Source organism: Dama dama, chromosome 14 (assembly GCF_033118175.1).
Source record: "Dama dama isolate Ldn47 chromosome 14, ASM3311817v1, whole genome shotgun sequence".
NCBI classification, from domain to species: domain Eukaryota; kingdom Metazoa; phylum Chordata; class Mammalia; order Artiodactyla; family Cervidae; genus Dama; species Dama dama.
In genome coordinates this window covers 56743529-56759207 of record NC_083694.1, presented here as the reverse complement: position 1 = coordinate 56759207, position 15679 = coordinate 56743529, and the positions used below count along the sequence as shown (strand labels likewise).

The 15679-nt window shown below is 34.8% G+C and overlaps 1 protein-coding gene across 5 annotated transcripts in view; it reads right to left on the bottom strand.

Annotated features, from left to right (window-relative positions):
* The window catches only part of RALGPS2 (Ral GEF with PH domain and SH3 binding motif 2), a 155333-nt gene that overhangs the window by 81092 nt on the left and 58562 nt on the right, over positions 1 to 15679 (bottom strand). For all 5 annotated transcript variants that reach the window (XM_061160802.1, XM_061160804.1, XM_061160803.1 and 2 more), the window contains one exon: positions 8213 to 8296. In XM_061160802.1, the coding sequence (XP_061016785.1) occupies positions 8213 to 8296 (84 nt within the window). The remainder of the gene's footprint in view (positions 1 to 8212; positions 8297 to 15679) is intronic.

The following is a 15679-nucleotide window of genomic DNA, read 5'->3' as shown; positions in this document are numbered from 1 at the left end:
TCATCTATAAAAGCGAATGTAAAATTTGAAGGAAAAGAGAAAGCAATAAAACCAGAATGATGCAACAAGAACATGATACAAGTGTTTTTTTGCTGTATTTTAAAACACTCTGGCAGAATTAGATAAGCTCTAAGATCAGACACTGTAAAACATGCTACTTATAGTATGTTTTTCTGTGTCTGTGTAATCACATGCTGCCATTTATTTACATGGAGTAGAAACCTAAATGTAAAGAATCTCAAGTATGGTTTTCCTGATATGAATAGGATAAAATATAAAACTACTTAAAGAAAAATATATGTAAGTCATTCTAAAATCAAGATTGTATTTTTTTTTTTTGCTTTCTAATTCAATGAAACCATCTTCAAGATTTCTTTTAAAAAACAATAAACATCATTCATCAGAAGGCAGGATGGGTCTGTAACATTACTAAAATGCTCTGGTGAAAACAGTGTGCTTATCATATAACAGAGAGTAATATGTATGTAATATACACTTTTTTGTAATATACATTTTTTATATAACATATTTCAATTCATGCACTATGAAAGCAAAATCAAAGTACTATCAGTTGGTTCAAAATTCTACAAATCTAAAAGTAGGATGCAGTTAGAAATCTCAGTGCAAAAATAAAGCCACTGCCACCTTTTCTTCTGAGAAATATTTCAGAATTTATTTGCAACTTTCATCTATAAACAAATTGTCAAACTTTGTATATTTTAAAGTATATATGTAAATGTAAACTGAATATATTTTACAAAGACATCTTTATATTTGTTACTAAATTTGCGCTACTAATGACAATAATTATCCCTCATTCTAATAAATTTTACTTCTAAAATGTATCTAAAGTTAAGGTTATTTTAACAACAATCTTGTGCTGTCCTGTGCTTAGTCACTCAGTCGTTTCCAACTCTTTGCAACCCTGTGGACTGCAGCCCGCCAGCCTCCCCTGTCCATGGGGATTCTCCAGGCAAGTATACTGGAGTGGGTTGCCATGCCCTCCTCCAGGGGATCTTTCCAACTTAGGGATCAAACCCAGGTCTCCCTGGGCATTGCAACTGGATTCTTAACCAACTGAGCCACCAGGGAAGCCCAACAACAACCTTATTAGAAAATATTAATTATGATTCAATCTAAACTCCATGATCACTGACTTACTAAATTTAATGTCAAAATTTAAGACAAATACTATGGTAATTTAAAAACATGGCCACAAACTCTTTGTCACTCCTCACACTGAAAGTTGGGGGTATATGTCACCTCTCATCGAACCTAGATAAGCTCATGACTGCTTCAAGGAATAGAAAATTAACAAAACTGAAACTGACTTCCAAGACAAGGTCATAAAAGAACATGCAGCCCCTGCCTTGATTGTTGGAACATTCTCTATGGGATTCCTAAACTACCACGTAAGAAGTCCAGCTACCCTGAGACCACCATGACAGAAAGGCTAAATATAGGTGCTTCCCAATTGACAGTCCCATCTAAAGCCAATCATACCTGATAATACTGCCCCAGAATGATCAACAGCAAGATACAGTTTAATGAAATTATTGGACTTCAAAGAGAAAAATCTTTAGGCTAAGAAGAGAGAAAGTGATTTTTAAGGAAAAGAAAATTTAATTATCATCAGACTTTTCAATAGCAACACTTTGCCAGAAAAAAATGGAATACTACATCAAATATTATCAAGGAAAGAAAATTTCATACAACAGACAGGTAAACTTATCAACATGTAAGAACTCAAGAATTATTGTTCCAATGAGCCCTTCCTGAGTAAATGCTTGGAGAACAGGCTTCAGAAAATCAAATGACTAGAGAGAAACACCAACATTAGAAAGACAGTGAACATTAAATACACACAATTCACAGAAATGAGAATGATAAGGGTTAAAAGGAGGAGAGTACATTATATAACGCCTATATGCCCAGACACTATATACTATTTACTATAAAAGAAATACAACATTTGCAAAAATATGTACTTAACTGTTTAAAGGAGTATTATTGGCATTAGTATTGCTATTCTGAGACTGTTATTTGTTGATGTAGGTTAAGGCAAATGAGTAACTTGTAGGATACTGTATCATGCCCCGTTTTCATGGAAAACCAGGTTGCAGGTGTGGAAGAAAGGATATACAGATATAATATGGAAGACATTAAGTAAAACTCTGGTCTTGAATTTGGAGTATTAGTATGAATTTATGAGATATTTTATCTTCAAATAGTTGGTACATATATATATATGTGTGTGTGTGTGACATATAGATATCCTAGCTATATTTGCTGAAAAAGCCTAGAAATTATGGTCACTCTTATTAGCAATGAGCATTTTTAGCACCTAGGTCCATTTCCTACTATAAGAAACCAATATTTGTTAAAGAAATGCTGATTCCAGGCAGAGAGCCGGTAATGGACAAAATGAACATGCAATGTCTTTGCAAACAAAAGCAAAGAAACTGTTCAAGATTACAAGGGTCATGAGAAAGGTCATGAAAGCCAACCTGAAGAGACTCCTGTTGGCCAAAGACGGGATAATATGAGTTTCAATAATGATAATAATGGCAATGGGAATACTGATTCACATCATTTATGTTTACGTTTATGAGTTTAAAATAAAATTAAAAAGTTAAAAACTACTGTCATTGTTAAAGGATGACAGAACACCAATTCATTATCTTCAAAACTGCTAAATAATGAGAAAAAAATCAAATATTTATCCTTCCTTACCTGTATGAAATGAATCTCTAGGTATGCAAATACTAGATGAGGGAAAAATGTCTTATTATAAAATTATCCCCACTAAAAGTATTTCTTTATATCTAATATCTAATGTATCTACTAATATCACAAAAAAGATCTGATGAAGAAACCCCATACAACCCAGACTCTTGCCAAAGGCACTGAACCCGACTGAACCTTTGGAATTAGCTGCTAATTTCCAGAGAACATAGAACATATTAAACTATACAAAATGCAATCTAGACTATGGGAGACTCTAGAGGTTCTTCCACACAATATAGTAAGGAAGAGAAAAGGATAAAGGGAGAAATTGCAAATTAAAAAGTCTCAAACATTTAACAAATTAAAAAAAACTGGCCAGGCTAAGTTAGGGATCCATATTTATGTGATAAAAACTATAAAAATAAATACATGACAGTGAGTGCTATAAAAGTCAGGACAGTACTTATTGTTGGAGGAAGAAAGGGTGTGAACTGGGATGAAGGGACATGGAGGGGTTTCTAGTGTCGTTCCTCAACTTTCATTAAACCATATGTTTGTTTTGTGGGTTCTTTTTGTATCCATGCTTTATTTTACAATAAACAGTTTAAAGTAAAAAATAAGAGAATAATACACATGACCAGATAAATCTGAAACTGACAGAACATCTGAAAATGAAAAAAAAAAAAAAAAGTGAAATTAAAATTAGGAAGAACTGAATGAAAAAGTCCATGAAGAGAATGATCTCTGTTTTCCTTATACACTAATATATCCCCAACATCAAGACCAATATTCAGGACATAGTAGGAGCTTAGTAAATATTTAAATGAATGAAAATAAAAGTTGAGTCATTTTATATCAATTAGATTTCAAAGTTTAATGACACCAAGTGTTGATAAGGATACACAGTGATGAAAGCTCAAAGCAAACAGGTACAATCATTTTAAAAAATATACACAGTCTTATGTAGTTAAACATGGATATACTCTCTCTGACACAAATTTTGTATTTAGGATCACATTTTTCAAACAAATCACAGTGTTTCCCCCTTATTTTATGGGAATCAACTTAGTAAGTTTAAGCAGCAATTTTTTTTTTTAAGCAAAGACCAAAGTACATATTGCCTAATACAGGTAAGTATTATTTCAGAAAACTTTAGTTTGCATATTCAGTTACAATGTAAAAATATTTTATCTTATTGTGGGTCATACCAAAAAGTGTTTGAAAGCCACCAACTAGAGAAACTACTGCACGTGGGCACCCAAACTCTTAGAATATTCATAGCAACATTCTTCACAACAGCAAAAAATTAGGAGACACATTAGTCCACCCTAAAATTAGTCTACCCTCAAAAGAATGATGAATTCTTTCTGATACATTCATGCAATGAAATGCTAGAAGACAGCACTGAAAATCAATGAATAAGCACTATATACATTATCATGGATACAGCACAGAAATACAAGTGAAAAAAGCCAACCACAGAAGTCTATATATAGTCTGATGATAGGTTTCACAAAGATGAAAAGCAAGATATACAATATGTTGTTTAGGGCACAACTTTTTCTGGTAAATCTACTTGTATAGGAATTATAACAAGAGCTAAAATTTTTAAAATCAAATTAAGAAAAAACAAAAGAGAAAAAATGTTTTCCAGATAATAGTTACCCTTTAAGTGAGGACAGAGCAGAGATCATATAAAATGCTTCAACAGTTTTGGTAATATTCTTAGTTTAAGTGGTGAATTCACAGTTGTTTTATTATAATACTTCCTAATATACCTTAGATTAACCATATGAACCTGCCAGTTCCATAGGCCAGAAATGGCAGTTTCATAAGATTCAAACAAACATTTAATATATTTTAGGAATGAATCAAGTATTTCATTAAAAAGTAAATCTTACTTTTATTCAGAGGTTATTTCTAACTGTAGCTGCTTTATTCAAGCTTTTATAATCATATAAAAGTGTCATGAAAACCTTTTATTTACAGCCAAACATATATTAAGCTTTAAAGATAATTTCCTAACTTTTTATCATGGAAATCTTCAAACGTATACTGAACTAAACATGATAATAATGAAGTCGCCAGTACAAATGAACCAGCTTCAACAACCAAGTCATGGCCAAGTTTTCTCACTTGTACTCTCATTCCACTCTTAAATGCTCCATTAACACTGTGAAGCAAATCACAGACAACATACGATAGCATCTATCAACACTTTCAAAAAGGAGTATTTCTACAAACAAAACCTAAAATGATTATCATTCCTAAAAACATTACTTTCTAATTAGTCAAATTTCCAATCATCTAAAGGTAACATTTAAAAAAAACATAGGCAACCTTTCCCCCAATTAAAAAAAAATCAGAAAGTCACTGGCCAGAAGGCATAAATACAAGTGACCAAAGAAATAGCCAAAATAGAATGAATATTAAAATTGTGATAGAGTCAAGTCACAGGAGACTATACAAATACTTAAAATGTTTTCAGTGATTTTATCAATATGATACAGTAACATTTCATGATATGTTAAGACAACAGGACTGTAAATTATATGTACAACATGACTTCTATTAGATCAAGAAAAAAATTAAGAATGGAAGAATATATACTAAAATATTAGTAATAGCCATCTCTGGGTGATTTTGCACCTACCCCCCAGCTTTTTATACATTTCTACATTTTTTTTAGTTTTCTGGCAATGTATGCTACTGTTTTGATAATCAATTAAAAAAGCATAGTTTCAAGAAGATGTGGGAGAGTTCTATTTCTGGTAATATTGAGAAGCAGGTATCTCTGGAAATGCTCCTCTGATTATAATTACAAATTATAAAAACAATATTTAAAAGCACAAGAGAGGAACCAAAAGCAGGCATAAACTGGAGAATAGATCTTTGAAAGAAGTAAGATGCAGTGGATGAGATTTGCACTCATAAAGTTAAGTGTCTGAGGACATTCAGAGTTACAATGTGGTGCACCAAGAATTTTAGCAGAAGGCCACAGTCTTGATGGCCTAACTGTCAGAGAACAATCGGCTAGACAATAAGGGGGGATATTCTGGAAAGGTAAGAAAAGTCCCCTAAATCTATATAAAAACTCCATCCAAATCTCCAGATGACCTCGGAACTGTGCATGTGCAGGGGAAACTTTAAGAAGCCCAGATAAAGACAAAATCTGGAAAGAACCAATCTATTCTCCAACAAGAAAGAGAATTGAGAGTCTGAGCCCAGCCGAGTTAACTCAGCCAGGCGGTCACTCAGCTGTGTCCGGCTCTCTGCGACCCCGTGGACTGCAGCAGGTCAGGCCTCCCGGTCCATCGCCAACTCCTGGGATTTCAATGCTTTTTCTCTTAATACCCAGTCAACCTTTTCTTTTTCTTTCTGTGTCTGGTAATTTTTTCAATTGTATAGTCATCATTATGGATAATATGTTATAGAGATTGTGGATTTTGTTGTCTTCTTTCAAAGAGTAATGATTTTACTTTAGCAACTACCTGCTAAAATTGTGTCAGATGGGACAAAAAAAAGGAGGACTCAACTATATGCTATCTACAAGAAACTCATTTTAAAAATAAAAGTCTCTTTGTAACTTCTTTTGTAATTTCCTACTTCAGATTTCCCATCACACTGCTAAGAGAAAATAATAAGAGTAATGGAAATAACTAAGTAATAAATTTTATTATAGATCAACTATAATCTTGATTAAGTGTAAGAGCTTTTGGTACACTGTGACATACTCTGAACAATCTTTTGACTTACTTAAGAATAATATTAGTGCTTAAAAATCTAAAGTCAAATTTGTGGGTATTGTGACAATGTTTTTGTTGGCAAAGAAAAAAGTTTACCGTGATGATAAATCCTGACCACTCCAGAAAAAATTTAAAACAACTGCCATATAGTTTAAATAAGGAATTCAGCATAAGACATATTTGCTGTAGGTTCCTTACTAATGATTTAATCTAACTGAAAAAAAAAAAAAAAAATACGAACTCACTTCCATTTTGGGTAATGCAGTGACCCAAATAACTTGAGATATACTATTTGCTATAAACCCCTAGAAATGCTGGGTTAAAGAGAACCATTTTTTAAAAAGTAGGCTTCCCTGGTAGCTCAGCTGGTAAAGAATCTGCCTGCAATGCAGGAGACCCCGATTCGATTCTTGGGTTGGAAAGATCCCCTGGAGAAGGGATAGGCTACCCACTCCAGTATTTTTGGGCTTCCCTGTGGTCAGATGGTAAAGAATCTAGCTGTAATGCAGGAGACCTAGGTTCGATCCCTGGATTAGGAAGATCCCCTGGCGGAGGGCATGGCAACCCACTCTAGTATTCCTGCCTGGAGAATGTCCATGGACAGAGGAGCCTGGTGGGCTATAGTTCACGGGGTTTCAAAGAGTCAGACACAACTGAGTGATGAAGCATTGCACATGACTAACTTGAAAAGAGTTCACTTGAGGCCAAAAATAAAGGAAATAAAGGCAAAAAAGGAAAGGGTATGACAGCTGCCATTGGCAGATTTCCTCTCAAGAGCATAGGGATTTGGGATTTAATACACCTTCTAAGTAATAACGTAAAGCTTCACACCTCTGCCCTCCCCCATCAGTTCCTATCTAATAGATCTTCAAAGAGCTACAGTTTTGGTGAAAATGTAGACTAAAACAATTCACCCACTGACAGAAGGAGACAATACAGAAGAGGGAGAAAATTAAGTCTTCCTTAAGAATTTGTAACCTGCCCTTAATTGGATTTAGAGCTTAAACTTTCACTACAGAGTAGTACAGATGTCCCCTAACCAAAACACAGAACATAAAAAATAGTCCTAGTTCTGGAAAAAAAAAAAAATAGTCCTAGTTCTGTAAAAGCCCTTGGTAACAGTGAAAGCAAAAAAAATGAACGCCCCTAAGAAGGTATATACCCTCAATCTAGGCAGCAGCAAAATTCCCACAGCTAAAGCTTAAATGAACATAAGCTCTCAATTCAAAACTACAAAATGCATAAGAAGCTATTTTGAGTATGAATAAGCAGATACAGAGCATTAGTACTTCAAGGACTTTGGATAATAACAGAGAAATTACAAAATAAAAAGTTGAAGATGACTTAAGAAATTGGAAAAATAGTGGGGGGAGGAAATGACACTAGTATAAAAAATAAGTGCATAGATTTGAAGCAGATTTGACACATCGGAAGAGAACTATTTTAGTGAACTGAAATACAGATCTGAGTAAATAACACAGAATGGAGCACAAAGGGACAGATGTAAAATATGACAGGTTAAGACACAAGTAGGAAAGAACATAAAGTTCCAGTAAATTTCCAGTAGGAATTACAGAAGGAAAAAAAAAGAAAAAGATTATATGGAAAGACACTGATGAGATATTGGTTGAAAATGCTCTAGAACTGATGTAAAAACTTAAATTACTTCTTAATGAAAAACTACACACTGAGGAATTGAATTTCGGAAATTAAACATCAAAATTTTATAAGCAACTCACATGATTAAATCTTCTTGTGAAGGCAACTGCATTTGGTGCAGAACTGTATTTTTCTTTTTTATTCCATCCACAACTTGAAAGCTCCTGAAAAATTAAATATAAATTCATGAAAAAGCCCAGTTTTCTTGTTACATTAATGGTTTAAAAGCATTAAAGACAGTTGTGTACTTTCCCAGACTGTTTTATTTAATAGTATAACCACTCAGTTAAATCACAAAAACAAATTTTACAAGAATGCAAGTGGGCACAATTACTTATCCATATGAACACAGATAATTAGATCCATATTCCATATGCAGAATTATATATTCTTCTTTGAAGAGATCTGAATCCCAAGAGGAAAATCTACAAATAATGAAAGATGAGCATCCCACAACATAAAGTGAAGCCTACTTGTTGCCAAGTCCCAGTCAAGCATTCAGAGTTTCCAATCAACTTTTTAGTAACCTCAAACTTTTGAGCTGAAAGCCAATGACCCCACGCATTTGAAGAAACCCCTAAAAGGGGATGTTTGACTCCCCATAGATCTATCAATAGAATTCAAAGAGCTCAAGAACTTAGATGTAAAAAAAAAAATTAAAATTTTGTTTTACACTAACCTCCACCTGAAATGACATTGCTTTTAATTATACATGTAGGCTACCGACTGTAGAAGAATTGGCAATATATGTGACTTATCACTAATAAAAACACAGATATTTTCATATCACATTACAGTTGGTACAGATATCTCAAAAACATGATTTACACTCATCACTGCTTGGAGTTCTAATCTCAGCACCTCTAGATACTTAACATATTAACAAAGAGGCACATCTATAGCCATAGGACAGTTTTTAAAAAATATTTTGATAGGTACATGTTATTAGAACTGATTTTCTTGGATTTTAAATAAGGGTTCAGCTCCAGAAGCTTCAGTTTTCCAAAGGGGTTCAAGGGTCAAAACAGGTTAGGAATGCTGCTATAATACAACCACCATGGTCAGAAAGAGACATAATCCATAGGAAAGAAGAATTTCAAGGACACTGAATTAGGGTGGAAAAAAAAGAAAACTGAGAAAAGGACAATATCATGTAATTATTACTTCCGGATAGATATTGCTCCCATTAAATAGAAAAAATAGAAGGGTACAAACAAAGATTCAGAGAACCAAATAAAACTTTTGGACATGAAAAATATAATAAAATAATTTTTATAAATCAAGAAAGATAAAGGTGACAATACCTTTTAAACAATAAGCTAAATATGGGGGCAAAAATATTATGTTAATTAGAAGAGTCCACTAGAGTCAACTTCTGAATAATAAAAATAATTTTAAGAGAATACAGAGAGAAAAGAGGAAAGTAACTTATTGAAAAAAATGCCAGTTCAAGAAAATGTCTCCTGAATCTAAAGGATGAGAAAAGACCTGTCTAATGTCCATAACAAAAGATTAAAAAAAAAAAAAAAAGACTCAAACCAAGGCCTAGCATCAAAACCTGTAGCACACTGGAGACAAAGAAATCATAAAATCTTGTCAATTCAAAAACAAAACAGAACAAAAACAGATCACATACAGAAAACAAGGGATCAGAAGGTACCATGTATTTCAACAGCAACTCTCGAAGATAGAAGACAACTGAAACAAAGCCTTCAAAATCCTAGAATTCTATATTCAACAGAAGTATCAATTAAGTATGAAAGCACATCACAGACATTTTCAGAAAGTCTCGGACAATCTTCCTTTTATGCACCTATTCTCACGGAGCTTGTAGAATATGTCTTCCATCAAAACAAACTAGCAAAGTCAGAAAAGGGGAGAGAAGAGCCAGGAAACCAAGGAACCAAGACTGAAAGAAAATACTGGAAATTCCCAGATTAAGAGCAAAGGGAGATTCTGAGACAAAGCTAAGAGCAGACCATAAGAATGATAGTCCAGATGGTAAATAGCAATGATGGAAATTCCAAGAGAGACATCTCTAAAAGATGAAACACTATCTGGAGTGTTTGAACACAGAGAAAACATACTCACTACATTCATTACTGGCAGAAAAATTGGGATTCCAGGTAGCTCAGTGGCAAAGAACGCTCCTGCCAATGCTAGAGATGCAGGAGACGTGGGTTTGAACCCTGGGTTGGGAAGATCCCTTGGAGGAAATGGCAACCCACTACAGTATTCTTGCCAGGAAAATCCCAAGGACAGAGGAGCCTGGCAGGCTACAATCATGGGATCGCAAAGAGCTGGATACTACTGAGCATGCACCCCAAAACAGCGAAAGTTAAAGTAAGTTATTTAGCTGAAAGAAAACAAAATTTAAGTAAGTAATCATGGATCAACTGTTCTTCAGCTTTCTCTACACCTATAAAGAACAGTTGAGCCATGATTACTTATTCATGTCAAAATTATGACATAACTATAAAGAAAAGAGGAGGAAATAAATTGTGCAAATATGAGAGGAAGAGAAAATAGAGTGACGTCATCTTCCATAGTAGAGAGTCAATAAATCACATCCAAAATTGAAAACTCATAAGCAATAGGCATTTAGATATATTATCTTTAAAACATATATAAAGTCTTCCAAATAAGAAAAGTTAAGAGACCTGGCTGGGTGTTGGGCTCAAAGGTGGAGGTTGGAAGGGTGGGAACAACAGGATATTGCTATATTTTGCTCTCTTGTGGAAATATTTAGCTTGTTAAGCATGATATATGCATATCTTCAATATAATTTTAAAATTAAATAAAAACAAAAAAGAATGAACTGAGTTAGGAAAGACTGAGGAAGTTATGATGTTATTATGACACTTTAAGAAAAAGGCAATGTTCCCTGGAATAGGGTAGTATTAATGGATACTGAAAATATCACTTGGTCAAAAACTGGATCCACATAGTGTAAGTTAAGAATGAGGTATCCAGAAGTACTAAAACTCCTAAGTTTCTGGCTTGAGCAATTGAGATGGGGACTACTTAAAAAAGAGACAACAATTATCACTTTAATACAGCAGGTCAACAGTAAATGTTCTAAAGATATAAAGTACTTTTTTTAAACCTAGAATTTGCAAATTTCAAATTTGAAATTACTGCAGGAAAAGAAAATGACAGAAGCAATTCTACAGTCAAAAGGAATTTGAGTACTTTGTACTCAGCCTAGATATATGCTCATATCACATTATCTTCCTGTATAGACACAAAGTATTTAGTGGTAGATATTACATTAACATAAACATGACACATGATAACTATATTAAAAACATCAAACTGCTAGAAAACATGTTTGGTCTTCCTAAATATCACAGTATATTTATACAACTATATAAAGATGTCAAGGTTTAGGACAAAATTTCTAGGATTAAATCAACTCTGAATTTGTTTTTAACCAATTAACAAAATTTCCAAATTTATATTAATGCTATAATCAAACTGTCTCTATGAAATTGCTATTCAACTTATCTAGCTATTTGACAAGTCATTTTCCTGTCATAAGTAAGGCTATATTATAATTTTCTGTCGTAAGTAAGGCTATATTATAAATAAAGAATATCCTTGCACCTTTTTTGACATTTCTGATCATTTCCTAAATATACAGTCCTAGAAGCAAAATCACTAGGTCAAAGAGTAGGAACCCTTTCTTTCAAGGTCTTGATACTTGTCAAACTGCCCTTCTGAAATACTAGATCATTTATACTAGCACTACTGTCAGTTTCACAAGCATCTTATCAAAACTAGGTGTACTTAATTTCCCCATGTGTAAAAGTAATTACAGTTGTTAAATAAGTTTGTGAAACAGAAAATCGGAGGGTGGAGAGGGGCAGCAGGGGGGGGGACCATAAACCACCCAGAAACCCACCACCTGAATAAACCTATGTAAACATCTTCCCTGTCTCCTTTATGTGCATATAGAACTACTGACAGTAGCCAATACATCTGTCCTTTTCTGTGTGATCTAATCTTTTGACTCTGGGCTTAAGTTCTTTCTTCCTTAGAACATAGGTCTTAACAGCTGCAATAAAAAGCTAACCCTAAGGTAGAGATCACTATGTGCCAGGCACTACTCTAAGTGCCTTACACATACCAACTCATTTGATCCTATCTTTATCATTACAATTTATTATGACAAGGAACACAAAGGTAGCAGTGGATTATAGCCTTATTTTTTACATTAAAAATTTTTTAATTCTTTTCTGACTCCTCAAAATAAGAGACGCTAAGAGGTTTTGAAAAATCCATTCAATTTTTGGTGAACTGCAACATCACTAGCTTAATGAAAAAATGCTTTTCCTCTTTAAGAAAACTCTGTTCAAAGCAGACCTGAAAGAAGGCAGGGGTTGAATGAGACTCCAGTCAAATTACTTGGGAGCAAATGGGTTAAAATTCCATTGGAGTTCTCCATCTTATACATAAAAAACATGAAGAAATAAGGAGGTTCTTTTAAGTTTTAAGATAGTACTTTCTGCTTCAGAAAACATTTCCCCTTGGAAACAATGTTACGTTACTAGCTCATCTAATACAACATCAAACAGACAAGGATGGAGAACAACATAGTGGCTGCCAGGAATTATGGATGGAGGGGAGTGGGGGTGGGAATAGGATGGGTGTGACTACAAAGGGGAAGTACAAGTGACAGACCTTTGCGGTGATGGAGTAGTTGTGTATCTTGATGGAGGTAGCAGTTAGGCAAATCTACACAGATGATAAAACGCCACAGGACTATACAGACATGTACTGTATAAACATCTGTTTCCTGGTTTCAAAACTGTGAATCTAAAGCTATCTTTGGGGACTTCCCTGGTGGTCCAGCGGTTAAGACTCTGTTCGCAGTGCAGGGGGCCCCAGATTCCATCCCCAGCTAGGGAACTAGATCCCGCATGCTTCAACTAACACATGGCGCAGCTAAATAAATTTTTTAAAAAAGGAAAAGAAAACAGTTCCCCATCTTAAAATAAAATTATCCTTGTAGAATTTTTTTGTAACTTCCTGTGAATCTCTAATTACCTCAAAATAAAAAGTTTATAAAACAACAACAAGAAAAACCCATATAATGGATTATGAAGTAGACACTGCACTGGGACTCATTCAGTACTTTCCTCTTAAACCCTGACATGCATTTATGGTTAGCTGACCTTAAAGGAATCTGTCTTGCCCCATCTCTACCTCAACAGCCACTAAATATCTCTGTGGGAAAAAAAAACAACAACTGCTTTTCCCTTTGTCTCTGTCTCTTTCTGTCTCAGACCCTAGAATCCTTCTCTAAGTGAGACTATACCATCTGAGAAATAATTTCTCCTACCAGCACCATCCTGTATTGAGAGGTTATCTGCCAGGTCTCAAGTTACTCTATACTAAACCACTTCCCATGAACACCAAAAAGTTAAAGTAAACTTAGTGATTCAAAAGATGTTTTTTTAGGGTTTGATTCATGAATAGGACTGATTCAAGTTAAGTACACTATGTAAATAAGCCTCCATTTCAGCAAAGGCTAAAGGAAACAGAGTAGCCTCGATGCTTAAAATCTGCTCAAATGGATTCAACTTGCAATTTTTAAAACAGGCAGTGAAGAGAAAGCTTCTAACAGTAACTCACATATACAAAGGCAATTTCTTAATGGTCACTAAAAGTGTATCAGAGAGAATATTTGTGGGTTCATTTTTAGCCATTAAACAGATTATTTTGAAAGCATGTGGGAAGGCAAATACCACAACTGATGACCACCTACCCTATGAAAGAATTACTGAATTTCACAGGAGTCACAGCTTCTCTTATGTCTTGTAGGTTTGTTCTGTAAAGTCAAATTCTTGGTCTAAATTTCATCTTGTAGGTTCCAACACTCTTAAAAGGACTGCTCTAAGGGTGATGTTGTAGGGATACCTATAGATAGAAGAAGAGAAAAGGCCAATATAGACCAGCTGTAGACAGAGACTCAGGGAAAGAAAGAAAAAGCGATGGAATTTGTAAAAGACTGCAAGGGTGGGGTCCTCACAATGAGAAAATCACTACTGCTGAGGTAGGTATTCCTAGGCTCAAAACCTGGAAGATCTGGAGGGATCTGATACATCCAGTATATCCATTCAGCCTACATGGCTGCTTAGTCGCAGCCTCAAATGAAGCACTCACTGCGACTCCCATGCTTCTAATCCACAGAATAAGCTCTGAAACTACATAATTCTAATGTAATATGTTAAATCAAACATATCACTTCACTTTTCTAATGTACTCACATTTTCTACTTCCCCAACCTCCCTCCTTCCAATACCTTAATGCTGCCCCTTTCAGTGAGGTCAGAGATTAAGGCAGGAGCTATCTTCTGCTACCACTGATGGTGTGATATACCTACCCTCCTAGTCAACAGCTTCTTCTTCACGTTCCCTAGTTCCCTAAGTCTGACCTTACCATATATTAAGAAAATTTTCAGTGAGAAACAGCAATAAGAACTGACAAAGCAGCTAACCTTACTTCCAATGAAATATGAGAGGAAAAGCCATGTCTTCTTTGCTTTCTTCAAACCTCCCACTGTATTTATGGATTTTTATATTTTAAGCCTAATGAAAATGATACTTTTCATTAAAACAAGAACAGAATTATGATATTCCTGATGTTGGAATTTCGGATGTTGCCAAGATGATAGCGTCTTTGCACATAAAAGAAATTTTGCATAGAGAAAGCTCTTTACATGTATCACCAGAAAGATCACAATTGCAAGTTCTTCAGAAATGTTTTAATAAGATTCAGAATGACCTATATGTACTTTCCCTCATTTAACCAGAATTCTTCCTCAATCTCTAGCGTATCCCAGTTACACAGGAAGGTTTTATCTATCCTTTGTATTTACTGTCTATTGATATAATCTAAATGACTTATTACACTGTTTGTGTATATTATATTGTGTTTATCGATATAATCTAAATGACTTTATTGACCTATGTCCCATCACTTCATGGCAAATAGATGGGGAAACAGTAGCTGACTTTACACTTTTGGGCTCCAAAATCACTGCAGATGGTGACTGCAGCCATGAAATTAAAAGACACTTACTCCTTGGAAGAAAGTTATGACCAAACTAGACTGCATATTAAAAAGCAGAGACATTACTTTGTAAACAAAGGTCCATCTAGTCAAGGCTATGGTTTTTCCAGTAGTCATGTATGGATGTGAGAGTTGGACTATAAAGAAAGCTGAGCGCCGAAGAATTGATGCTTTTGAACTGTGGTGTTGGAGAAGACTCTTGAGAGTCCCTTGGACTGCAAGAAGATCCAACCAGTCCATCCTAAATGAGAGCAGTGCTGGGTGTTCTTTGGAAGGACTGATGCTGAAGCTGAAACTCCAATACTTTGGCCACCTCATGTGAAGAGTTGACTCATTGGGAAAGACCCTGATGCTGGGAGGGATTGGGGACAGGAGGAGAAGGGGACGACAGAGGATGAGATGGCTGGATGGCATCACCGACTCAATGGACATGGGTTTGGGTAGACTCTGGGAGTTGGTGATGGACACGG